General features: G+C 30.7%; 1 protein-coding gene across 4 annotated transcripts in view; it reads right to left on the reverse strand.

Moving 5' to 3' along the window:
- LOC145261195 (laminin subunit alpha-like) overlaps positions 1 to 11,241 on the reverse strand; it is a 469,749-nt gene that overhangs the window by 113,819 nt on the left and 344,689 nt on the right. For 3 of the 4 annotated variants that reach the window (XM_080119517.1, XM_080119516.1, XM_080119519.1), the window contains one exon: positions 1,668 to 1,685. The exons of the other annotated variant lie outside the window; for it this stretch is intronic. In XM_080119517.1, the coding sequence (XP_079975643.1) occupies positions 1,668 to 1,685 (18 nt within the window). The remainder of the gene's footprint in view (positions 1 to 1,667; positions 1,686 to 11,241) is intronic. 4 annotated transcript variants of the gene reach the window in all.

The following is an 11,241-nucleotide window of genomic DNA, read 5'->3' on the forward strand; positions in this document are numbered from 1 at the left end:
GTCAACCAATTACAAGTAAGCAATATCGCCTGAAGACCTCTCTAGTTACTTGTAACTGGTTGACTAAAACATGCTCATGAATGTGTAGCGACATATTAGCGCTTATGTAAAACAAATAAAAAGTATATCTCGGCCTACTTCGGCATTTAGAACTCTTGTATTAACTTCGTAAAAACGTTATTAGTTACTTTACCTCTGGAACATATTAACCTGGAGTTATATACAGGGTGTCCGTAAAGTTACTATACAGTCTTATTGTTTGCCTTGATTGTTACAGTCTTTTCGGATGTAACACGTGTATTTTCTGAGATTTTTATAAACATGTAACTTGTAAGACTGTATAGTAACTTTACGGACATCCTGTATATATATATATACATATATATGTGTGTGTGTGTGTGTGTGTGTGTGTGTGTGTGTGTGTATAAATTTATACTTTCTTTATTTTGAGTTTAATCCTAATCCTATGAAAAATTAAGTTATGCTTTTCCAAATGGTGTTATTATTGAAAATGAAGTTACTGTAGAAAAGCAATGGAAATAACGATATTATAGCAATATTAGAAAAGTAATTATTATCGCACTACCTTGGAAATAATTTTTATATAGAAATATATTGGAAATAACGTACCTATACAAATACATTGAAATGATTTTACTATAAGAATCGCATGAAGAAATGATTTTTTACAGGAATGGATTGGAAATGATAATAAAAATGAAATGTATTTGAAATAATTGTATGGCAGAAATAACTCATTTTAATATATATACAGTAGTAAGAAAATACATATTGAAGCTACACAGAGGTGTTCATGCTTCATTCCCGAAAGAAATCAATAGGCTAATATGTATTAGTTGATCCCAGTCAGAAACACTTTGGTGATCAGTGATACTGTGAAACTACTGTAAACTGTTACTAAAAGTATATATATATATATATATATATATATATATATATATATATATATATATATATATATATATATATATATATATATTCCTGACAAAGTGAATAATTACGAAGGTCATAGTCAAAGATATGTAGCTGAGAGAAAAGGTTTGTATATCCCTGACCCCAGGGGAAAATACATTGATGACATTACATATATATATATATATATATATATATATATATATATATATATATATATATATATATATATATATATATATATATATATATATATATGTGAGTTTTGGATGAATAAACACAGAGTGCTCAATTACGTTTGTAAGATGTATCAATAATAGTATACAGCAATAAATTTATTAGATATCTCATGCCATAGGTTTTTTTTATTGGGGGGGGGGGTCAGGAAAATAATTAATACTCTCGTTTCACCATTTATAGTCACTATTATTCGCCAGTTTGAATGATAAGACAGTGGTGCAAATTTCCTGTTCGATCTGAAACCTATAATATTAGATGCCTAATCACTTTTATTGCTGTATAGTATCACCTATAATTTATAAATCTTGTTCTTATAAGCGTGATTGAGCACTATGTTTATTTTTCCTGAATTACATAAGATATATATATATATAAAGTGTGAGATGAAAGTCACTAGGAAAGATAAGGCAAAGCTATTTTTGTATGTGCATGCAGAAGACTAACTGTGTTCAACATGGCAGAAGTATGCTCAAATGCTCAGAAATGGCACCTACTTTGTTCAGCCTTGGAACCTGTGAGAAAAACAGTAATCATCAACAACAACATCGATTTTCACAAAAATAAAAAATAAAAGTCAAGAAGTCTTGGTAAAAAACAAAAAAAATATTTGAACATAAAAAAAATAGTTTGACAAAAACAAAGAAATGTTGGCATACACAAAATAGAAAGATTTGGATAAAAAAAAACAAAATATTTGGACAAAAGAATGAGTTTGATAAAAAGAAGAAAAAATGATTCGGGCACAAAAACAAAAAAATATATTTGGACAAAAAATGAAAAGATTTTGGTTTTAAAGAAAAATGTTTTGGACACAAAAACAATATTTGAGAAACAGGAAAAAGTGAACAAAGAAAATGAACAAAATAAAAGGAATAACAAAAGAAAAAACACATTTGAACAAAAAAGAAATGTGGAAAAAATAATTTGGAAACTGTAAATTAAAAAAAAAACGAAATCAGTTGTACATATAAACATCAACAAAAATAATTGGTTTCAATTTTTCCCTTCTGTCATAGAATGACGTCAGCCAGATTAAAAAAAAAAAAGAAACATTCATTCATAAATGGGGATTATTGGGGGTCAGGAGAGTTAATGTCTTGTATTATGGAACTTTTTTAATTGTCACGTAACATAAACGCATATTAACATATAGAAGGGTAGATGTAAGAAAAATAGACACATGCAGAGACAATTGAGTTGTAATGGAATTTGATCTTGTAAAAAGATAAACCAGGGTTGAATGTAGATGAATAAAGAAAACTTGGTTTGGAATAACAAAAAGAGCATACAGAAAACAATCTTTAAGACTGAAAAAGACAGAAAAATACTAACAGATGGAATAAAAAAAAATTAGAAAAAAAATATTGATAATTTATTAAAATTTAAAAACAGTTTTCATATTTGACAGAAAATATTGTTACTTCGATAAAACTTGATATTTTGATAAAGCCAAATTGATACATTACAAAAAAATATTTATATTTTATAATATATAGTTTAATATTATGAAAATAACTATTAAGATATTTAACTACGTCTTCATAAAATGATATTGATAATTTAATAAGATCGATACTGTGATAAAATGTTGATATTTTGATAAGAATAAAAATATTGATATTTTCATAACTTAATAAGATACTTGGAATAAAGATATTAAATTTTTCATATAAATATTATGGATTAAAATAGTGATGCTTTAAAGAATCTGAAAAACAGCCTAAAAAATTTCTAATGAAAATTATAAAGTTTATTTTTGGGTTAAACTGAAAAGACCTCTTTCCAATTTTGCTTGGTGCCTCTCAAGTCATTATGGATGGTCAAAATTGTTATAAAGTCCTAGTTAGATGTAGAACGTTTTTGAATTTTTACAAACATTATAAAGAATATATTTTAAAAGGGCTTAGATAAACCGTCTTTATTTGAAAAATATATCTATTTTATAAGAAATAAACACCATAAAAATATTTTTTATGATAAAAATATTTTTAATTTATCACTTTGAAATATTTTTTATTTTAATTGTGCTTTTTTTTAATCAAACATTTTAAAAAACGTATCCAAAGCAAAATATTTCTAAAATAATTTGTTTTTCATTCGCTGCAGCCAGAGGAATTCTTGCAGATGACCATTAGAAAAAGAATCTACATTAAAAAGAAAACCTCGTTAAAATATGTTTAAATCTCGTTTAAAAAAAAAAAGGGTTTGTATTACTGTACACATAGATTCGAAAAAGTTACCAAAAAACAAATATATAACAAATAAATGTTATCAAAGGCAAGCTAAGTTACTTTTCTACAAAACTGGATATAGTTTTCGTGTTTTTATTCAATGTAACATGTTTATTCAGCTCGAAAACCATACAGTGTTTACCGATGTATTGGAAAATTCAAGATGGCGTCTGACTCTCTCTTTAACACGGTAAGTTCGGGAAAAGGTGTTATAAATAAAAAACTGGATAAAATACTGTTAAAAACTCGCTGAATATATGTTACCGTGACATAGGTTGACATATATTCGGCAGGTTTTAAATAGTATTTTGTCTAGTTTTTTATTTATAACACCTTTTCCCAAACTTACCGTGTTAAAGAGAGAGTCAGACGTCATCTTGAATTTTCCAATACACCGGTAAACACTGTATGGTTTTCGAGCTGAATAAACATGTTACATTGAATAAAAACACGAAAAATATATCCAGTTTGATAGAAAAGTAACTTAGCTTGCCTTTGATAACATTTATTTGTTATATATTTGTTTTTTGACAACTTTTTCGAATCTATGTGTACAGTAATACAAACCCAAAATAAATCTTGTATTTTTTTTATGAATTGTTTTATTCTTTTACTGTAGTAAAAAAAAAAAGTGCTTCTACATTATTGGGACGAGATTTTGTAGTCGATAAATGGAGTTTTCAGATAAAAAACAGTGATTTCAACTGATTTTTTGTCAATAGTAGCTTCCAAATTATGTAGTCGAAATTACCTGCATATTACTGAATTATTATGAAAAAAACAACTTTAATCATGTTAGCAGGTGAAAAATAGCCGCCACCTTTGTTTAATTCGAACAGAAAATGACCTCTCTGATGAACTCTCCTGTGTTTTACGACCGTTTTCATTAAATTCTATTTTTATTTTCTTTAATAAAATCTTTTCTACCTTATCAATTTTCGTAATTTTTGGATATAATCATCTTAAAAATACGAGCAATACGGAGATACTATTGTTTTCACGTGAAATTCAGTTTTACGATTTCCGAAAATCTCGTCCCAATTCTGTAGAAGCGCAAACATTTTTTTTTTTAAACATTGATAATAAAATAAATTATTTAAAAATTAAAAAAAATATATTCTTTACGATGACACTCTGTACCCAACCAGTGCTTTATAACACTTCTGGCCATCCATACTGATTCGAAAAGGCCCTGATCAAAATTGAAAAGGCGTCTCTTCAGTTTAACCTAAAAATAAACTTTTAATTTTCATTAGAAATTTGTAAGGCGTTTTTTTTAATTTTTTTTTTTTTTTTACATTCTTTAAAGTTTTTAAATATTTATGTTTTGATAAAGATTATTGATTATTGAATAACAAAAAATGGTTTTTCGCTAATTGTGCATTTTGGTTATTTGGACAATTTTTTTTTTCCAGAGGGAGACAAATCAATAAGATCCTATCGGAAAATGTCAGTTTCACGTAACTTTTAGTTAAAAACAAAACAAATGCACTAAAAATTATACAATAACATGAAATAAAACACTAATTACCTGAACATTTATTGAATTAAGTAAAAAAAAATTTAAATTCTGAAATGAGCGAAAGTTATTATTATGTGAAAATGTAAGACTTTTAAAAATTATAATTAGTTTTATACAGTCATTATTGAATGTGTGTGACTTTTTTTGGTAAACCAAACCAAGTTTTTTATTAAATTTAAACGTTTGTAATAAATAAAAAATAATCATTAAAATTCATAGTTTTGAACAGCTATTATTGGAAGGTGTGATATTTTTGCTAAATTAACCTTTTTATACAAAATTTAAACTTTTGTGATGAATAAAAAATAACTATTAAAATGTATAGTTTTGAAAAGTCATTATCAGAATGCGTTTGACATTTTTTTTTTGTATTTAAAGATAACGAACTTTTTTTTTTCATTTTAATCCATCATTTCTTTTACTTGTTGTATAATACATTTCTTTTCCGTAGACACATGTCTCAAAGAAAGATAATAGTCTTTAAGGCTGTAAAAATGTCGATAGTGTTTTTAAGTTTCATTTTTTTTGTCTCTCCCTGTTCTGAAAATAGTTCTTAAAAAAAAAATTTTTTTTTAATGCACAAAAATAACCAAAATACACAAGCACCTGATTTTCTAATAGAAAAGTATTTGAAAGAAAATTGATATTTTGAAAAGTTAAAAACATTAATAAAAATAAAACTGCAATAAACTGAAATTTCAGAAGGTCCCCCCCCCAAAAAAAAACGATATATGCTTTCTTTTCTTAAAACAAAAAAGCATTTATTTACCTTAAAATATAAAGAGTAAAGATTTATTTCAGAGAAACGCACGCATACCGTTTTTGGCTTTCTTAAATTTTAAATTTTAATATTCAAATCCATAATGATATTTTTAAAAGTGTTGTCATAGTTCTGAGTTCAAAGATTGGTTCCAACTTTCTGGATTTTTCATTTCCATCTTGGATCTTTAAAGATTTAAATATTTTTTTCTTAGTTTCAAATACTGATTATTAAAACAACATACTAAGCAACATTGATATGTTCCATTGATAGAAACAAAATGGATGGTCTGAATAGAGTTTTATATAAAAACAGAAACTGACTGAAATTAAAACGAAATGCGAAACTGGCACACTAATGAATAGACTGAATACGAAATTTAAAAAATTAAAATGTAATTATTTTAAAAAGTATTTTATTAAAAAAAAAAAAAAATGTTAAAAGTGCCAATGTATCAGAACGGTATCAGTTTTTAACGTCTTAAATTGATCTTTCAAATTTGTACCGCCCTCATACATTAGCAACATACTCTAATGTATTTCTTCCGGTATATTTTTACTGCACGCCACATAGGAAAGTATATAAAAAAGGATAACTGAATGCTATGCAGCATTCCGTAAGAAATGGTGGCTTAGTGAGGGATGCCCTTTTCTCTACCCTGCAACCTCTCTCCCACAGAAGAGACGTTGCGAGCCTATCTTTGTTTTATCGTTATTTCCATGGCAGGTGCTCGTTTGAACTCCAATCTCTGGTCCTCCCTCGCCAATCTTTCACGAAAAACACCCGTCTAGCTGAATCCACTGTGAAAAATTTCCCCCACTCTATATCTGTGCCTAAATCAAAACGTGGATTCCATGAACAAAGCTTCTTTCTTAGAACTGCACGCCTGTGGAACTCTGTTCCGTCTGCCTGCTTCCCACCTGACTACAACTTGGATGTGTTCAAGTCCAACGTTAACAAATCCCTAATGAACCGCTCCCTTTAGTAAACACTTCATCAAATCTCCACACTAACGTAATGTACTTGCAATAACCCTTATCCCTGAGTGGCTTCCGGGCCTTGATAAGTGGTGATCACTGTGTAAAAAAAAAAATCTCTCAAAAAAGGTATTATTGAGTACTGTACTGTACTGGTTTCGTTTTACTTTCAATCAGTTTCCGTTTTTACGTAAAATGTTATTCGGACCTCAATTTTTTGTTTGTATCTATCGACGGGACATGCCAATAATTCCAAATATCAATTCTTTGAAAGAACATTGGATGAAATTTTTTTAAAAAGAATTTTAAATATCTAAACATATATTGTATATCAGCGTTTCTCAACCTTGCGCAAGTCTTAAAATAAATTGATTGTATCAAGGAACTCCAGAACCAAACATTATTTGTATAAAGCAAATTGATTAACATATTTCTTTCGCACAACTATTATATATTTATGAAAATAAATAAATCTTACTTAATTTGCAAAGCAATTTCGTTTTCATATGCATGAATTAATTATCAGAATTTTTGGAACGTGTCTTCTTAAAACGTCAATTATGTATCAGTCCCATGCACAGAGAGATTGTTTCACTGTATCACAGCTCTTCTGTGTGGCTAGATCAGCAACTGCCTCAAGCTGGGATTGAAACTCGACTGCCTAGATTACCGTCTGCGCTTCTAACCTCTACGTTATTTTGGCTGCAAGTACCTATTTACAATGCCTCCCCACGGGACAGAGTTAGACACCAGGGTCGTTTTTTAACGTGGAGAAAAGGTACAAAAATAAAAAATTGTCTCAGTCGTGAAGGACTGCTCCTTCACCGAAAGAGAACAAGAAATGGAAGTGCAGTATTTGAAGAACAGATACTACACTTTGAGGTATTTATTTGCTCCTCCACTGAGCAAATTAGGCACAAGACCGATTTTTAAAGTGAGGAGTGAAGGGAAAATGGGGACCAACTTCCCGGGGAGTAGGGGAGCGTGATAGTGACAATTGGTATGAAGGGTTGCCCCTTCATTGACCAAGGTCTTATATGTGGGGTCGCCCCCACATATGGTCTTTGCGGTATTTATTTGCTCCCCCACCGAGCAAATTAGGCACAAGGCCGATTTTTAATGTGAGGAGTGAAGGGGAAATGGGGACCAACTCCCCGGGGAGTAGGGGAGCTGGATAGTGACAATTGGTATGAAGGGTTGCCCCTACATTGACCAACGTCTTATATGTGGGGTTGCTCCCACATATGGTCTTTGCTAGCAGTATCTGCCGGAACAGATACTACACTTTGATTTTGGCCCGAAGGCCAAGGTAGGTAGGTGAAATTACAATGATACACATTGTCAAACGCCATAAGCTACATTTATTTACACAAAGAACATTGCAATATATACTAGTGGTAGTTTGTTATTTCACTCATTAATATGTCCAACACAAGAAATATATATATAATTCAAACTTTCCGTATATGAAAGTAAAAGTGCATTAGTTTATCTCACGTCAAGAACTTTTGCAAAATTTCATGGTTCCGGGGAATTTGTTTGGAAATAATTATGTATGCCAACAGAGAGGTATATTCCCAATGATTGTTGTAATCAAAGTGATTCCGACGGACGTTAGAAAGCAAATGGTTCTAATTGCTACATCCTTTCTTTCTGTGCTTCATTGGAATTTGCTTTCTTCGCCACTTCCGAAAACAAGTAAGTTTCACACAAACGAGTTATTTTTTTTTGGGGGGGGGGAGGTTGAAACGATTTTTATTTGTTGAAAATGCTGCGTTAACACATTCCTGTGAAAACTCACTTGTTTTTGGAAGTGATGAAGAAAGCAAATTCCAGTAAAGTGGAGAAAGAAAGAGTGTAGCAATTAAAGCCTTTTGCATTTTAACGTTCGTAGGAAGCACTCCATGATTTAGTCACGACAAATAATATTAGTTATATGGAATAATATGAAATTAAATACGCAAAAAGTCAAAAGCGCATTAGCTTATATCGATTGTTTTTCTGGTTGAAAAACAGTTGAGAAAAATTTATATAATATATTTCAGAGGCACTTGATGCGTATCTTATTTTATTCAAATTAAATCAACGTTTCTATATGGAACTCACACCCTTGGCGTTATTCTCGCGTTGCCTACGCGCTGTTCCAGCATTTCAAAATACAACCGCTGAGATACAATGCGACTTTTCTTTCTCCAACTTTACAACATGGCAAGAAAGAAGAAAAGAAAAAAAAAGAAGAAAGAAACAACATACTGAGGATGGAATGTAGTTCCGAAATATATTTATGTTATAAATTTCAAACAAGTAAAATATTTGTTTATTTTCCTCATATTACGTTGTGATTTGGCTTTCAAGCGCACTTGATGCGTATTTTATTTTATTCAAATTAAATCAACGTTTCCATATGGAACTCATACCGTTGACGTCATAGGCCAATTGCTTTGGATGAAATCAACAGGATCAACTATTTGATGAGTAGGAAGGGATAAAGTTCAAACTGCAATTTAAACGACTTTCTTTTTAATGTATGGATAACATATATTTCAAAAAGTCCTCGACCTGGCATAGAGATAGCACTATTAATAACAAAAAACAAAACAAAAACAAAACAAAACAAAACAAAAACAAAACAAAACAAAAACAAGAACGATACATATGACTTTTATAAAGTACTAACCTTCAAATCGCACGTGTCAAACTTCGAATGAACTGTTTTGGAAATAATGTAACATAGCGCAGATGCGCGTATGCAAATTTTTGAGAGGTGACGTCACCCGTGGGGGGGATAAACGACTACAAAAAGCAATAGAACGATCACAAGAGAGAGAGAGAGACAAGATAACGTTCGAGATCATGTGCAAGGCATGAAGGACGCTCAAGAAGACGATCACGTAAGGGACGTCACAGCATGAAAAAAAAAAAGAGAATGAGAAAATAAATGTTGTTGCTACAAAGAACAAACGAGTTGGAGTTATTTCCTATTTTTTGTTTTGGTCTCTTTTGTGACCGAAACTGGACACAACGTGTGTTGGTTTCCGGGCAACACTACAATAACTTTCATTTTTAATGTATGAATAACATATCTTTAAAATAAAGGCGTCGACGTGGCATAGAGATAGCAGCACTAATAAAAAAAACAATGCATATAGCATTTACAAAGTACTAACCTTCAAGTGGCATGTGTTAAACTTTGAGCTCAATTGGATTATTCGTTTACAGATTACAGTTATCTAAGATAAGTTGCCGTTGGAAAGAGAAATCTGAGTTTCACATTCTTTCTGATACTTTCTGGAAAAATACTGTTCGAGCAAAGAAATGATTTGATAAATGTTATTCGGACTCTGCTATGTGGGAAACAACAGCTAAGAGTTAGTGTGCTGACTTTAAACGCGGTGGTACAGACACAAATGATGCTGAATGCTCAGGTTGATCAAATTCAACAGTTGTTTCAGAAAACATTCAACAGTTGTTTCAGAAAACATTCACAAATGTTCGATAAAAAAAATCGATAAAAAAAAAAAAAGTCACGACTCTTCAGGGCAATGCCAGGTTACCCTGCTAGACTCCAATAAGTTTTTTCAAATACAATTCTGAAGTGCATAATCTATAATATTCCTTTGTATTTGTCCATTCCACTTTTCCTTGGAAACTACTGAGCCAATTTGATTGAAATTTTGTATGGACCTTTGTCATAAGATGCCACAAACTAAATATTATGCTGTTTGATGAACAGTTAAAGCTAATCGTATTTAATGCAGCCACAACGTTTATTCTAACAGCCATGAAGCACAAATTGCCCCTTTTCATAGTTTTAACATGACAAAAAGTTTCTTAGTATAAATTGGAAAAAAATAAAAGTTTGTACCTTTATTTTGCACAATTTCAAACTTGGTCTTAAAAACTCCCAACTCGACACCAATATTAACGGAGTATAGGGAGAATGGTCAACAAGTGATTGAAAAAAATATGTACATAGGTTTTAGAAATTGACTAACGGCATGCTGACTTTAAACGCGGTAGTACAGACACAAATGATGCTGAATGCTCAGGTTGATCAAATTCAACAGTTGTTTCAGAAAACATTCACAAATGTTCGAAAACTTGTTTTGGCTGATCGTAAATTTAATTTGTGTGAGATGGCAGAGAGCCTAAAGACATCAGAGGGCAATGCATTCAACGATGAGCTGAGTTAAAACTGGGTGAAGAATTTGCTCACAGACAATCAAAAACGACAACACACATATGACTCAGAGTGTTGTTTATAATTGTTTCAACACAACATGTACCAATGGATGAGACATCGATCCACAACTTCATTCCAGAGTTAAAGCAATAGTCAGCTGAATGAAAGTCGTCTAAACTGATCAAAGACTGAAACATCAGCAGGCAAGGTTTTGGTCTCCATATTTTTGGATATGCAATGTATTTTGTTCATTGATTACCTTGAGGAATGAAGAATCACTACAGTGAAGATTACATGGCATTATTGATGCGTTTGAATGCAAAAATCGTTCCAGAACGACACAAATGAAGATGAAAATAGTGCTCTTTCACCAAGGCAATACACCATGTCACAAG

This window comes from Euprymna scolopes, chromosome 37 (assembly GCF_053919585.1).
Source record: "Euprymna scolopes isolate OS-2025 chromosome 37, ASM5391958v1, whole genome shotgun sequence".
NCBI classification, from domain to species: domain Eukaryota; kingdom Metazoa; phylum Mollusca; class Cephalopoda; order Sepiida; family Sepiolidae; genus Euprymna; species Euprymna scolopes.